Source organism: Notolepis coatsorum, assembly GCF_963971535.1.
Source record: "Notolepis coatsorum genome assembly, chromosome: 13".
Lineage (NCBI taxonomy): Eukaryota > Metazoa > Chordata > Actinopteri > Aulopiformes > Paralepididae > Notolepis > Notolepis coatsorum.
This window is the reverse complement of record NC_140177.1, coordinates 64,225,450-64,241,488: the sequence shown is the minus strand read 5'-3', so window position 1 is coordinate 64,241,488 and position 16,039 is coordinate 64,225,450. Positions and strand designations below refer to the sequence as shown.

The 16,039-nt window shown below is 50.2% G+C and overlaps 1 protein-coding gene across 1 annotated transcript in view; it reads right to left on the bottom strand.

The window, feature by feature from the left end:
- znhit1 (zinc finger, HIT-type containing 1) overlaps positions 1-16,039 on the bottom strand; it is a 33,452-nt gene that overhangs the window by 12,688 nt on the left and 4,725 nt on the right. Inside the window, exon 3 of the mRNA XM_084327435.1 lies at positions 14,922-15,001. Coding sequence (XP_084183561.1) covers positions 14,922-15,001 — 80 coding nt within the window. The remainder of the gene's footprint in view (positions 1-14,921; positions 15,002-16,039) is intronic.

Below are 16,039 nucleotides of genomic sequence, written 5' to 3'. Positions count from 1 at the left end.
GTCTTGTTCTGCGTATTTGAAATTCAGATTGTTGTCTTAAGATGGAGTTAATCTCCTTTTTTAACATTTAAATTTGAGACTCCAGTTGACACAAGTAGTTGCGTTGTAAAGAGGAGAACAACGAAGAGTGAAGCACTTCCAGCTCTACCAATTTGGATTGACGTTTCTTGCGGAGGTTGGAGGCAAAGACCGTAGTGTTTTCCTTAATAAAACCCTTTACCGATCTCCATAACATTCTGGGGTCTTGTACCGAACATGCATTAATCTGCAGGAATTCATTTAGTTTATTTTGAATTGTAGATTGAATTCAATGTTTTTCAATAGTGTCGAGTTAAAACGCCATCTTGGGGCTCTGGATGTCATTCTACTGAATGAGCCCTTTAGGAGTAAATAGTTGTGATCTGACAGTGCAATGGGTCCCAATTCAACGTCAAAGCTATCAAATAGTCTAGGGGATGCAAAAACATAATCTATTCTAGAAAATGTCTTGTGTCTTGCTGAGAAAAAGGAATACTCTCGGGCCGTTGGGTTGAGTAGTCGCCACAGATCCTTTACACCTGTATCCTTGGCCCAAGCCTGTAGTGCCTTAGAGGCCTGTTTCTGGTCAGAGGATGTGGTGAGACTAGATTTATCAATCAAGGAATCCCAGATGGCATTAAAATCCACACTAATTATAAATGAATACCCAGGGAGATCTAACATCGCTCTAGTGAGTGAAGCGTAGAAGTTAGCGTCGTAAAGATTAGGGGCGTAAGCCGCTACCAAATCGTTTTTCCTGTTACAGTAATCTATCTTAGCAATAGTTACTCGGCCATCTGCATCAGACCATACGTCCAACTACTACACCAAACTAACCCTAACCCTACTACACCAAACTAACCCTAACCCTAACCCTACTACACCAAACTAACCCTAACCCTAACCCTACTACACCAAACTAACCCTAACCCTAACCCTACTACACCAAACTAACCCTACTACACCAAACTAACCCTAACCCTAACTGTTGTGAAGGGCCAGATTAAACTGAGAATCTACCTTTATTGTTTGATATACTTTGTATATTATTTATATATATACACGGAATATCCCTTTACCTGCGTTCAAACCAGAGTAATATTCGCTCTCCTTATTGGACAGCGCCCCTAGGCGCCAGCGCGCAGGCCCCCAACGGCAGGTTCAAAGACAAGTTCAGGCATGTCAGGACATGCCCGGAGACAGCGTATTGATACCAGACAAAGACTGCGGTTTGGGACTAGATATTCACTTAAGTATATATACAGCGCAAGGTGCGCGCGGCAGTACCTTACCCCACGTCATCCCGAGTCAACGTGCAGTGAAGTGAGCAACCTTGCGTCTAACAGAGCGTTGAGAACCACGTGCGAATAGAATAGTAAAGTGTCAGAGTGTAATGCAGTAACGTCGAGTTCGACCTAATCTAATGTGAAGTAAATAGTCGTTCATTTATTGTATATCGTGCGGCTACAGTTCGTTCGTCTGTAGCATTACCCAGCGGTTCGTCGTGTCTTTAGCTAGTGTACTTAGCCAGGGTGTGTGGCCTAAATACGTCGCCCACACCCGAGGAGTCCTAGGCGGAGAACCGTTGGACATGTACACAGGAGAATCGGCGTCGGCGATTGCAGAACCATTACTGGTTGGATTATATTGATTTGGAACGTGTTACCCGGAGAAGAGCATCATTGATTTCCACTATCGTTTGGGATTCAACCTCGTGAGGATTACAACTCGGGCTGGCCTCGTGGACGGAGGCTGGCTAACTGTCATCAATGCTATAGAGCATTTGGATTACAATTATTGCTTTGCTGCTGATCAAGGGAGTTACAAGGACCGACTCCTGTACCTGGAGTCTCTTTATTCCTCATTGAATCAGACTGAGTACCCGAACATTCCTCTACCCTCCAGGCCTTACACCCCCGGAGGGAACCCATTGTCTCCAGGCGGTACCAGTGTTGCCCTATATAGTTGCTACTATACGACAGGTGGTGTCAACTTAGACCCATCGTAGGATTCCTGCTATTCTTAGTGACTCATGCTATTGACTGACTTTACGTATATTCTTCGCCATACAAGCACGACCCTAATTCTCATTCTGTAACCTAATGTTGCATAATAATAATAAAATACCCTCAAATACTATTTCTTTGTCAATGCCGTGTTCTTGTGGGTGTTCACCATCTATATTTGATGTACTGTCTGGCCAGTAATTAAAGTACATAACTAGCAGTGGTTTAATCTATCACAATCTTTAATACAGTCAGGGTTTTGTAACCCCTCAGTTACAATTGGTCCTTCGAGCCGGAGGGTATCAGTGTAATATTTAATATAATATTAATATTGACATGGCCAGCGGTGAACACTCTCCAAGCGGCTCCCCTAAGCTAGAACGCCCGCAGCGCAAACGTCAGCTACCTCCATATCTGGAGGACTTCGCTTTCGTTCTACCCCTTAGCTTATCTAAACAGACGTTAAATACGGATAAATCGGATAGTTTAAGCATGTCCAATCCTATCGACTTGGCGACCCTGCCAGTAGAGACCCCAGTGGGTTCAAACGAAACTGACTTAGCTCACGGGGGGGACCAAGTGGGACATGACGTGACTATACCTCCAGACAGCGTCACCGGGATAGACCCCGGAGCGCTCCAGGATAAAGAAAGCGCTCCAGGGATAGAACCCGACACACAACCAAGAGAAGAGTACCGCGCCCAGGAGATAGACCTCGGAGCGCGCCAGGAGAACAGATCTCCAACAAGCCCTGTCAGCACCCGATCACCTCCGTCAGTGTCATCCCCCAGCAAGGCGGACCAGAGACTGGCGCAAATCTTGATCGCCACGCTGACAGCCTCAACCGAAAGAGACCGATTTCAGGGTGAGCGCGACCGGCTTCAAGCAAAGACGCTTAGTGAGCGCGAACACTCTGCCACGGAGAGAGCGCCTCCACGCGCAAGCCCTTAGTGAGCGCGAACACTCTGCAGCGGAACGAGAGCGCCTCCGGGCGCAACAATTAAGTGAGCGCGAACACTGCCGTGGAACGAGAGCGCCTCCAGGCTCAACAAATGAGCGAACGCGAACAACGAGAGCGCCTCCAGGCGCAACAATTAAGCGAGCGCGAACACTCTGCAGCGGAACGAGAGCGCCTTCACGCGCAACTCCAAGCGCAAGCCCTTAGTGAGCGCGAACACTCTGCAACTGAACGAGAGCGCCTCCAGGCGCAACAAAGGAGTGAGGACGACCGCATCAGACTGGAGGAGAGGCGCCTTCAGACGGAAGAGAACATCGAACGAGACCGCGCCAATGCACAGCGCGACGCCGCCAATGCACAGCGCGAAGCAGAGCGCGACGCCGCCAATGCGCAGCGCGAAGCAGAGCGCGACCGGCTGCAGGCGCAGATGATAGAACAATTGATCGCCAGGGCGACACCCCCTCTCTCCGCACGGAGCTCCCGGAGATCATCACGACAAGGGTCTAGGGCACCTTCCCCTACCCGACAAAGCTACCCGGGACCCGGCCAACAGGAGGAACCTGTCTACGTCTCCGAGCCCCCTCCCCGACCGGTCCATACGAGACCCAGCCAACGGGAAGAACCGGCCTACGTCGCAGAGAGACTAACTAGAAGACTCCAGGACCTAGAAGAGGAAGAGGAGGAATATCAAGCCCACCAGCACGAACATACTTTGGACCAGGAGGCCCAGTACAGCCCCGACTTCAGCCCCGAGTCACTGCACTACAAACCCCCGACCCAACTCAAGGGTGAGTTTGACGTACAGTCAGCACCGAGGAACAGCACCTGGGGACCCGGCCTCTGGTACCCACCAAGCACTAACCCACGACCACATGTACGGGGAGACTCGCCCAGGAGGCCTCTTCCCCTACGCTCACCAATGTACCAGCCATCCATGGCATCGTACCTTGGCACACCGACGTTCCCAGACTTTACGCGCGAGGACAGAGCACAGTACACGGAATTACGCATGTGTTTGGAGACTATGATGTCCGATGTCCACGACGAGTCGTACAAATATGCCATCCTCCTCAAGCATCTCAAGGTGCCCAGAGCGCATAACATAGCGCTGGCATATTCCAACTCAAGCACCCCATACTCCGCGGCTCTGGTGGCCCTCGACCAGCGTTATGGACGCATATGGGATTACGTGATCCAAGAAATACGGGATATCGACCGTCTCCCCCCAGCCAAAGACAATAGAGCACTGGATGACCTCTCTATCAAGGTACAATCCCTCGTGGGGATGCTGGGGTCCCAAAAGGAGAAGGGGAGATATGAACTGTATGCAAATTCTAATGTGGAGCGAATACTGGAGAAGCTCCCTCCAGCCCGCCAATAGCGTTTTCGGCGGCAGAGAGACCACCGTGATCCCAACGGCCCAGAGCCATCCCTCCTAGACCTGGCCGCTTTCCTCGCAAGGGAAGTTAGCAGCCTACGGCTGGACACATTCGTGTGGAGTGGATCTAGCCCAAGAGATGGACCTCGGAGGTCCAACGATAACCACCGGTCAGTGACAGTTATGCACCAGGCCGAGTCAGTGCCGCAGCACAAGAACCACAGCACCCCCCAGACCAAGGGGAAGTGGAAGATTGTATGCCAGTACTGTGAAAATGAACATTGGCTGTCTCAATGTGACACCTTCAAGAAGCTGACCGCTGACGAGGTGAGTCAGTGGATCAAAGCCAACCGCCGCTGCTTCCGCTGCGCGCGCAGCCATATGGCAGCTGAGTGCCGCCTAAAGAAAAGATGCAGCAAGTGCGACGGCGCCCACTTGGAGGTCCTACACGACAGCAACAAGAAACCCGTACCCCCAAGCAGCTCGAGAGTGAACGTCATGTACATAGACCCTGCGAAGAGCGGGAGCTCCCGAGTGCTCTTGAAGGTGGTCCGAGTGCTCTTAAGCTACAAGGACAAGGTCATGGACACTTACGCCGTCCTAGACGATGGGTCAGAAAAGACTCTCCTCCTCGCATCCGCCGCAGCCCGGCTGGGTCTGCGGGGGAGCGAAGAAACAATGACAATCCGTACCATTAGAAGAGACCTGAAGACCATAAAGGGTGAAAATGTCTCCTTCACGATAGCAGCGGTCGGGCAGCCCGAGAAGCAGTATAGCATCACTAACGCCTTCACCAGCCACGACATAGGCCTGTCACAGTACACCTACCCCATCCCAAAGCTGATGGAGAAATACGTGCACCTACGTCAACTACCTATACCGCTCATCGACGACGCCACCCCGACCCTGCTCATAGGATCCGACCACGCACACCTCATCGTCCCAACGGACCGGGTCCACATCGGGCCCAGAGGCTGTCCAGCAGCGGTCGAGACCCGCCTGGGTTGGACACTACAAGGCCCCCTCTCCGGGTCTTCCAACCGACCGACAGCCACTCGCTGTCTCTACACGAGGATAAACGAAGAAGACACCACACTCTTGCAGCACGTCGAGAGGCTATGGACATTAGACGCGATGCCCTTTAAGAATGAAAAGAAACTCGTTCGCTCAAAGGAAGACACTTATGCCATAGCCCTCCTCGAGCAGAAGACAAAGAGAGTCGAGGTCAACGGAGTGATGAGATACGCAACTCCACTCTTGAGGCGAGAGGGTATGCCCACCCTCCACGCCTCAAAAGAAGCGACAGAGCGATATCTACTGAACACCGAGCGGCGTCTAGCCAAAGACACCACTCAAGCCACTGTGTACCGCGCTGAGATCGACAGGCTGATCACAGCGGGACACATAAAGAAAATTGACATTCAAGAGGCCGACCAGACGACTGAATCCTGGTACGTGCCCCACCACAAGGTCCACCACAACGGCAAGGATCGCATTGTATTCAACTGCAGCTGCCAGATCGGACTACAGAATCTGAATAAAGAACTCTTGCCCGGCCCGACACTCGGCCCCTCTCTCCTCGGCGTACTACTACGTTTCCGCCAAGACAAGGTGGCCATCAGCGGTGACATCAAAGGGATGTTACTGCAGGTGCGACTAGTGGAGGAGGACAAGCCCCTGCTGCGGTTCCTATGGAGAGAGAGGATCAAAGATGAGCAACCATCCATCTACCAATGGGAGGTCCTCCCCTTCGGCACCACATGCAGCCCATGTTGTGCTACGTTCGCACTTCAAAAACATGTGACAGAAGACCCTGAAGCTGACGAGGAGGTCAGACAAAGTGTAGAGAGGAGTTTCTACGTGGACAACTGTCTGCAAAGCGTCTCGACGCCAGAAGAAGCCAAAGCCCTCCTGCTCAAGCTCCGCGCCTCACTGATCAAAGGCGGCTTTGATCTCCGGCAGTGGGCCAGCAGTGACCCTCAGGTACTTCGCAGCCTCTCCCCAGAGACAAAGGCAGCAAGCAGCGAGACCTGGATGGCGACCACCCCAGGTGAAGCACAGGAAATGACATTGGGCCTAGTCTGGCGCTTCAAAACAGACTCGCTCCATTACAAATACACACCCCTGACCACGGAGCAGGGAAGGTCGACCCCTCTACCGACCACCAGACGGAGCGTATACAGAACACTCGCAAGTCAATACGACCCGCTGGGGTGTATCCTACCTTACACCACTCGGGCGAAAATGATTGTACGAGAGCTGTGGGACAAGGAACAGGGCTGGGACGACCCCATACCCGACCACCTAGCTTCCACCTGGAGAGAGTGGGAGAGAGAACTCAGCTCGCTCCAAAATGTGAACATACGCCGGAGCGACTTCCCACCCACAGTGCGGCTGGAGACGTGCCAGATGGACCTGCACGTCTTCAGTGACGCCTCGGAAGTGGCCTACGGCTCGGTGGCCTACTTGCGGGCTCGAGAGGAGGGAGGAGAAATACACACAGCCTTCATCCTGGCTCGCTCAAGGATAGCCCCCCGCAAGCAACAATCGATCCCGCGTCTAGAGCTCTGCGCAGCTCTGGTAGGCGCGCAACTCGCCACGTTGGTCCAACGTGAACTCACCATCCCGGTGCAAAGAACAATCTTGTGGTCAGACTCCATGACCGTACTCACATGGATCCAATCCGATTCTTGTAGATACAAGGTCTTCATGGGGGTCAGAATCACAGAGATTCAAGACCTGGTAGGATCAGCGTGCTGGAGGTACGTGGACACGAAACAGAACCCAGCCGATGTCATCACACAGGGGATGTCCCTAGATGACCTCACACGTCCCAATATCTATAGTGACGGTCCTGAGTTCCTCAAGCTCCCGGAGGAGGAGTGGCCTACCCCCACCCCACGGGAGGCTAGGCAAGAGGAGGCAGAGATCAAGAAATCTATGTTCTGTGGGTTGACGCACATCCCAGTCCCCACTGACCCTAACATAGACGACTGCCTCACCTTTGAGAGTGCGCAGCTAAAAACATTCCTGTGGCACCACCCTGAGGTTCCCCCCACTACAGACATTGACGCATCGAACTACGCAGAGGCAGAACTCCTTCTGCTACAGCGAGCCCAAAGAGACTCGTTCCCCGACGAGCTAGACTGCCTGCAGGGAACAAAGCCAATCCCGTCAGACAGCAGACTGCTCCACTTGGACCCTGAGCGCGACACCCATGGCCTCATCAGGGTGGGTGGTCGTCTGAGACGGGCCCCGGACTTAACAGATGACGTCAAGTTTCCTATAGTCCTCAACAGCCGACACAAGGTCACTGAGCTCATCATAAAGAAATATGACAAGTCTGGTCGTCCGCAGTAATACACATTGGCCGTATTACGGGGAGGGAAAAACTGAAGGGTGGGGATCGAACGTTGTGAACAAGCGACTCCTACAAGTCGGTTGGTGCGCCTGCGCAGTAGAATCAGGAAGTGTCGGGGGCAGCGTGAGCCTCCCACGCGTTACTCCTCGACACTGAGAGATCGAGCTGCGCAGGTGAAAAGATGCGACTGCTGTTACCTCAAGTACCGGAGGGGACTTGTGCTATGTATGACTTAGTCCACATTGCAGCCGGCTTGTGGGAGGCAAGAAACAGCGTTCGTGACAGGGGAGGGTTGAATTGGATTATACGAAATTGGGATGGGAGAAAATATATAGAAAAAATGGGAGAAAAAGTGGATAAAAAAAATGAAATACGACGAGGATGTGCACCACGCTGGGGCAGAGAGAGTCTTCGCTGAGATCCGACGTCGCTATTGGATACTGAACGGAAGAGAAGCAGTACGTCGCTTCCAGCGGACTCGTCTAGACTGTCGCAAGTGGCGAGCACAGCCCAGTATACCCAGGATGGCCGACCTGCCTCACTGTCACACCCGACCCGTGGCGAGGCTGATAGATTTGCCGAGGCTCCCTGACTCCCCTGATGACGATCATGACCCACTGACTTTGTAGATTGCCCTACTCCCCACAACAGACATTGAGCAGTTGACTGGACTATTAATCTGTCTCCTTTAACTAATTAGGTGCGGACTAATTAGGAGGCGGCTGTTGTGAAGGGCCAGATTAAACTGAGAATCTACCTTTATTGTTTGATATACTTTGTATATTATTTATATATATACATGGAATATCCCTTTACCTGCGTTCAAACCAGAGTAATATTCGCTCTCCTATTGGACAGCGCCCCCAGGCGCCAGCGCGCAGGCCCCCAACGGCAGGTTCAAAGACAAGTTCAGGCATGTCAGGACATGCCCGGAGACAGCGTATTGATACCAGACAAAGACTGCGGTTTGGGACTAGATATTCACTTAAGTATATATACAGCGCAAGGTGCGCGCGGCAGTACCTTACCCCACGTCATCCCGAGTCAACGTGCAGTGAAGTGAGCAACCTTGCGTCTAACAGAGCGTTGAGAACCACGTGCGAATAGAATAGTAAAGTGTCAGAGTGTAATGCAGTAACGTCGAGTTCGACCTAATCTAATGTGAAGTAAATAGTCGTTCATTTATTGTATATCGTGCGGCCACAGTTCGTTCGTGTGTAGCATTACCCAGCGGTTCGTCGTGTCTTTAGCTAGTGTACTTAGCCAGGGTGTGTGGCCTAAATACGTCGCCCACACCCGAGGAGTCCTAGGCGGAGAACCGTTGGACATGTACACAGGAGAATCGGCGTCTGCGATTGCAGAACCATTACTGGTTGGATTATATTGATTTGGAACGTGGTACCCGGAGAAGAGCATCGTTGATTTCCACTGTCGTTTGGGATTCAACTCCTTAAACCTGGGTGCTGATGCAGCGTAGAGCACGCTGTGTATATCCCTGTATCACTCCTTAAACCTGGGTGCTGATGCAGCGTAGAGCACGCTGTGTATATCCCTGTATCACTCCTTAAACCTGGTTGTGATGCAGCGTAGAGCACGCTGTGTATATCCCTGTATCACTCCTTAAACCTGGGTGCTGATGCAGCGTAGAGCACGCTGTGTATATCCCTGTATCACTCCTTAAACCTGGGTGCTGATGCAGCGTAGAGCATGCTGTGTATATCCCTGTATCACTCCTTAAACCTGGCTCCTGATGCAGCGTAGAGCACGCTGTGTATATCCCTGTATCACTCCTTAAACCTGGTCGTGATGCAGCGTAGAGCACGCTGTGTATATCCCTGTATCACTCCTTAAACCTGGTCGTGATGCAGCGTAGAGCACGCTGTGTATATCCCTGTATCACTCCTTAAACCTGGGTCCTGATGCAGCGTAGAGCACGCTGTGTATATCCCTGTATCACTCCTTAAACCTGGGTGCTGATGCAGCGTAGAGCACGCTGTGTATATCCCTGTATCACTCCTTAAACCTGGGTCTCCTGATGCAGCGTAGAGCACGCTGTGTATATCCCTGTATCACTCCTTAAACCTGGGTGCTGATGCAGCGTAGAGCACGCTGTGTATATCCCTGTATCACTCCTTAAACCTGGGTGCTGATGCAGCGTAGAACACGCTGTGTATATCCCTGTATCACTCCTTAAACCTGGGTGCTGATGCAGCGTAGAGCACGCTGTGTATATCCCTGTATCACTCCTTAAACCTGGGTGCTGATGCAGCGTAGAGCACGCTGTGTATATCCCTGTATCACTCCTTAAACCTGGGTGCTGATGCAGCGTAGAGCACGCTGTGTATATCCCTGTATCACTCCTTAAACCTGGGTGCTGATGCAGCGTAGAGCACGCTGTGTATATCCCTGTATCACTCCTTAAACCTGGGTGCTGATGCAGCGTAGAGCACGCTGTGTATATCCCTGTATCACTCCTTAAACCTGGTCGTGATGCAGCGTAGAGCACGCTGTGTATATCCCTGTATCACTCCTTAAACCTGGGTGCTGATGCAGCGTAGAGCACGCTGTGTATATCCCTGTATCACTCCTTAAACCTGGGTGCTGATGCAGCGTAGAGCACGCTGTGTATATCCCTGTATCACTCCTTAAACCTGGGTGCTGATGCAGCGTAGAGCACGCTGTGTATATCCCTGTATCACTCCTTAAACCTGGGTCCTGATGCAGTGTAGAGCATGCTGTGTATATCCCTGTATCACTCCTTAAACCTGGCTCCTGATGCAGTGTAGAGCACGCTGTGTATATCCCTGTATCACTCCTTAAACCTGGGTGCTGATGCAGCGTAGAGCACGCTGTGTATATCCCTGTATCACTCGTTAAACCTGGGTGCTGATGCAGCGTAGAGCACGCTGGTATATCCCTGTATCACTCCTTAAACCTGGGTCCTGATGCAGTGTAGAGCACGCTGTGTATATCCCTGTATCACTCCTTAAACCTGGGTGCTGATGCAGCGTAGAGCACGCTGTGTATATCCCTGTATCACTCCTTAAACCTGGGTCCTGATGCAGTGTAGAGCACGCTGTGTATATCCCTGTATCACTCCTTAAACCTGGGTGCTGATGCAGTGTAGAGCACGCTGTGTATATCCCTGTATCACTCCTTAAACCTGGCTCCTGATGCAGTGTAGAGCACGCTGTGTATATCCCTGTATCACTCCTTAAACCTGGGTGCTGATGCAGCGTAGAGCACGCTGTGTATATCCCTGTATCACGTCTTAAACCTGTATATCCCTGTATCACTCCTTCAGGTCATTGGACAGTGTTGACTTCATCTCTGTGATGAGGGGGGGGGGGGGTGTCCTCACAGACTTCATCTCTGTGGGGGGGGTCTGGGGGGGTATCTGTGATGAGGGGGGGGGGGGGGTCTGTGATGAGGGGGGGGGGGTGTCTGTGATGAGGGGGGGGGTGTCTGTGATGAGGGAGGGGGGGTGTCTGTGACGAGGGGGGGGGGGGGGGGTGTCTGTGACGAGGGGGGCGGGGGGTCTGTGATGAGGGGGGGGTAAATAATAATAGTAATTTAGTAATTTAGGACCTGCTCCGAGGTCATCAATTGGCACACATGCGATGCATGCATGCAATTCGTATCTGCGATTAACCCATCCCGTCGCCCTTCCCCCCCAAGGGCAGCCGGGAGCAGACAGGCGTCAACGTGAGCCGCGCCAGGGGACCAATCCAAGTGCTCCTGTCCGTCTTCGTCAAGGACGCCACAGCGTTAGCGATCTTGTTGTTGTGCATGTTTTTCCATTGGGTTTATCTTATCGGGGGGGAAACCCTTGCGAGCACGGGGAGAACATGCAAACTCCACACAGAAAGGCCTGGGAGATACCCCACCTGGGTAACTGGCATCATGGAAACCTGGTCCCCAAGCGGGAATCGAACCCTGGACCTTCTTGCTGTGGTGTATACACCACCGTGATGAGGGGGGGGTGTCTGTGACGAGGGGGGCGGGGGGGTCTGTGATGAGGGGGGGTGGGGGGGGGGGGGGGGGTCTGTGATGAGGGGGGGTGTCTGTGATGAGGGGGGGGGGTCTGTGATGAGGGGGGGGTGTCTGTGATGAGGGGGGGGGGGGGGGGTCTGTGATGAGGGGGGGGGGGGGTCTGTGACGAGGGGGGGGGTGTCTGTGATGAGGGGGGGGTGTCTGTGACGAGGGGGGCGGGGGGTGTCTGTGATGAGGGTGGGGGGGGTGTCTGTGACGAGGGGGGGGGTGTCTGTGATGAGGGGGGGGGTGTCTGTGATGAGGGGGGCGGGGGGTCTGTGATGAGGGGGGGGGGGGTGGCGTCCATGCTTTCTACAACGGAGTTCGGCGATTTGCGAATCTGATTGGCCACTTGCCCATTTCCACGTCTAACAGCCTGCAAAGCACCAGGCGTTCTATCGCCACTCTAAGACAAACTCTAACCTTAACCAACTTCGAAAGAGCGCCTAAGCTTAACCAGTGTAGTCACGTCCGGTCCCACGATTGGGCGTACATGTCACATGACCAGAAATGAATCGCCAAACTCCGTTGTAGAAAGCATACAAGCGGGGGGGTGTCTGTGATGAGGGAGGGGGGGTGTCTGTGATGAGGGGGGGGGGGGGGGTGTCTGTGATGAGGGGGGGGCTGTGTCTGATGAGGGGGGGGGGGTGTGTCTGTGATGAGGGGGGGGGGGGTCCTCACAGATTTCATCTCTGTGGGGGGGGGGGGGGGGGGGGGTCCTCAGACTTCAACACCTGCTACGGTCATGTTTCTTGCCTTGTCACTCACAAGTGCAGGGGTTTTCTCGGCAATGTCCCATTCTGAACATGCATCACTGAGAACTTGCCCAATATTTTCCCTGTGTGCCTCGTTCAGTATGCATGTTTTGAGCACATAGTTCTGCTTGGTCCAGTCTGGAGCAATGTGGTGCGATGTTATCGTCACATAGGCTTGGTCCAGTCTGGAGCAATGTGGTGCGATGTTATCGTCACATAGGCTTGGTCCAGTCTGGAGCAATGTGGTGCGATGTTATCGTCACATAGGCTTGGTCCAGTCTGGAGCAATGTGGTGCGATGTTATCGTCACATAGGCTTGGTCCAGTCTGGAGCAATGTGGTGCGATGTTATCGTCACATAGGCTTGGTCCAGTCTGGAGCAATGTGGTGCGATGTTATCGTCACATAGGCTTGCGTAGAACAAGACGTCCATCCGTCGGTAGTTAAAGCTATTCTATCTGCGCTCTGCAATGATAGCTGGACGCTTGCCTTTACCTCGCTGTACAATGCGGGAATGCATGTTTGGCTGAAATGCTGCCTGCTAGGCATCACATACCTTGGTTCTACCACGTGCATCAACTCGCGGAATCCATCATTCTCCAGAGTACGGCCTGAGATCTTTGCAAATAAAATTCGCTATTGCAGCGGTCACTTCTTTAGCCCGTTTAGAATTGATTGGCCATTTTTGTTGGAAAATCGAGGGAAGGCATGACGTTTCCGAACTATGGCCAAACGTTTTATCACTAACATTTTTCATATAGATAATTATCTCGATATACATGAAATAATCATTTCTGTCAAGTTTAAAGGCTATTTCTGCTGCTGAATGAAAGCTGAAGAAACCAGAAGGGTAATTGTGGTTCAGAATATTCTTTATTGTCAGAACATGACAAACTAGGCCTACTTTCCAAACCACAAATCTGAGGTAGAACACGAACTGTATAACAATACAACTTTTATAACTGGCATTAACAATGAAAATAAATTAATTAATAAAATCTCAATTCTGGTATTGGTAATATGAAATAAATAAAATCTCAAGTCTGATTAGCACACATAGCCTACTGTGTCCAGACTGTTTCAAACTATATTTTTTATTAGAAAGCAAACAAAATAAATGGACAAGAGAAAAATAGTAATACATCTCAATTTGGTCAGTATTCAATTTGGTCAGTATTGTCATTTGGACAAGCAAAGCCATTACTTTAAGTTGCAGGCAAGAAAGACAAGTCTGTCAAGAAATCTGAGGTAGAACATGAACACGAACTGTATAACAATAACACTTTTATAACTGGGATTAATAATGAAATGTATTTATTTATGTTAATTTAATTGTGTTGATGTTTCCAGTTCTGCTAAATAAGTATGTACATTCTGTTTGGTAAACATTGGACTTAGTCTATCAGTGTACTGTATGTGTGTAGGGGCAGGTACAATAAGGTCTATCAGTACTGTATGTGTGTAGGGGCAGGTACAATAAGGTCTATCAGTGTACTGTATGTGTGTAGGGCAGGTACAATAAGGTCTATCAGTACTGTATGTGTGTAGGGGCAGGTACAATAAGGTCTATCAGTGTACTGTATGTGTGTAGGGCAGGTACAATAAGGTCTATCAGTGTACTGTATGTGTGTAGGGGCAGGTACAATAAGGTTTATCAGTGTACTGTATGTGTGTAGGGGCAGGTACAATAAGGTCTATCAGTGTACTGTATGTGTGTAGGGGCAGGTACAATAAGGTCTATCAGTACTGTATGTGTGTAGGGCAGGTACAATAAGGTCTATCAGTGTACTGTATGTGTGTAGGGCAGGTACAATAAGGTCAGCGTGGATCCTCCCTGAGAGGGCGTAGCGTGTGGAAGGATCACACTATCCCACTCAGGTCCTATCCGCGCTTAGCAGACGCCCCGACCGAACTGTAGGAGTCGCTGTTTACAACGACCCGGACCCACCCTGCCAGCTTCTCCCACCCTCTAATACTGCCAATTGTATTAGTGTGAACGGCCAGCCAAGCTGGTGACAACCCCGGGAGCTGGATTCGAACAGGCGAATCCAGCTCACAGCTCCGGGGTTGGTGACGAACGCAATCTCCGCTACGCCACCTAACCGCCCCGTAGGTTTCCTCTTACGAACTTCTTACAAGGTTATTTACGAGGAAACTTGCGAGAATGTTAGTGAATGAGGTCCAATGTCTTCAACAAATTAAATGTATCAAAATCAAAACACAAAGGTCTTGGTAGGCGACTCAATGCCCTGTATAAGGATTTACTGTATATTGTTCATTGAAATGCATTTAATTGAAAAAGAAAGATGAAGGTTTGTATTTAGACCTTATAGTATTAGTCATTCTTCTTCATTAATATCAAAACCAAAGCGAATCTTCTAAATATTACAAGACTGTGACTAACACTAACCCACCTCCTCTTCTAGTAGAGCTGTGAAGTTCTTCCTGAAACGCTGCTTGAAATGGTCTCCTCTCGTCTTTCTCTTCTTCTTTCCTAGAGAGAGAGAGAGAGAGAGAGAGAGAGAGAGATAGAGATAGAGATAGAGATAGAGAGATAGAGAGATAGATCACACACACACAAGACCAACACACACGCACACGAGACAGGGTGGCCTTGAGGCAGGGCTGTACGCTAAGCTTTTTCACTAGGGGCACAGAATCTTTTTTAGGGGCACTTTTTTTAAATAGAAATGTTACCATTATAGTGCAAAAAAATATGTTCCTCCTGCCTCATTACTGTGATCCTTTTATTTAACATTTATGTGCTTTTGTTTTCAGGTTTGTATCTTTTATAATGAACCAACTGAAGTATTACCACACAGCTGCAAATATTTCTTCTTTCATTGATAACAGTGTATTAACAGTGTTTAGGGATGGGGATCGTTAGGATTTTATCGATACTACCACTCTTATCGATACTGCTTAACGGTTCGGTACTTTATCGATACCCTTATCGGTTCTTTTTTATTATTTTGCAAGACTTTTTTTTTTTTTATTAAGAACAGAATCGACATTGCTTTATTATTCTTTTATATAACTATATTACTGCACATGGCTACTTTTTATCAATTAACACTTTGGCTGCCATGGGTTAAATTAATGATATACCATAGATTGCCAGCGCTATTTGTCTATGGAGAACGTCCCCTTCTTTGCAGGGCTATAACTTTTTAAATTCTATTGCTACATTGCCATTATTAGGGCCCATTCAAAGTCCTATATGTATTGTTCATTGTGTAGCAACGTTAAACTTTTTCATTCACATATTCATAGTAAAGTATGGTCTAATGTATAAGTATGTTTTCATCTCTTTCTGCAACTTTCTCCAGAACGTGATATATAGCCCCAAATGCATTATATTGATGATGAAATACAGTTTGATGGCAATCAGCGCGATATAAAAAATCCAACTAGACGTACTTCTAGAAGTTACTACACGTCATCTGATGTTGACCGGATGGGCGAGGGGGCGTTTATAATTCCGTGGGCAGCGTTATACCAATCATCTAATGTGGGTCAAATGTTGATAAAA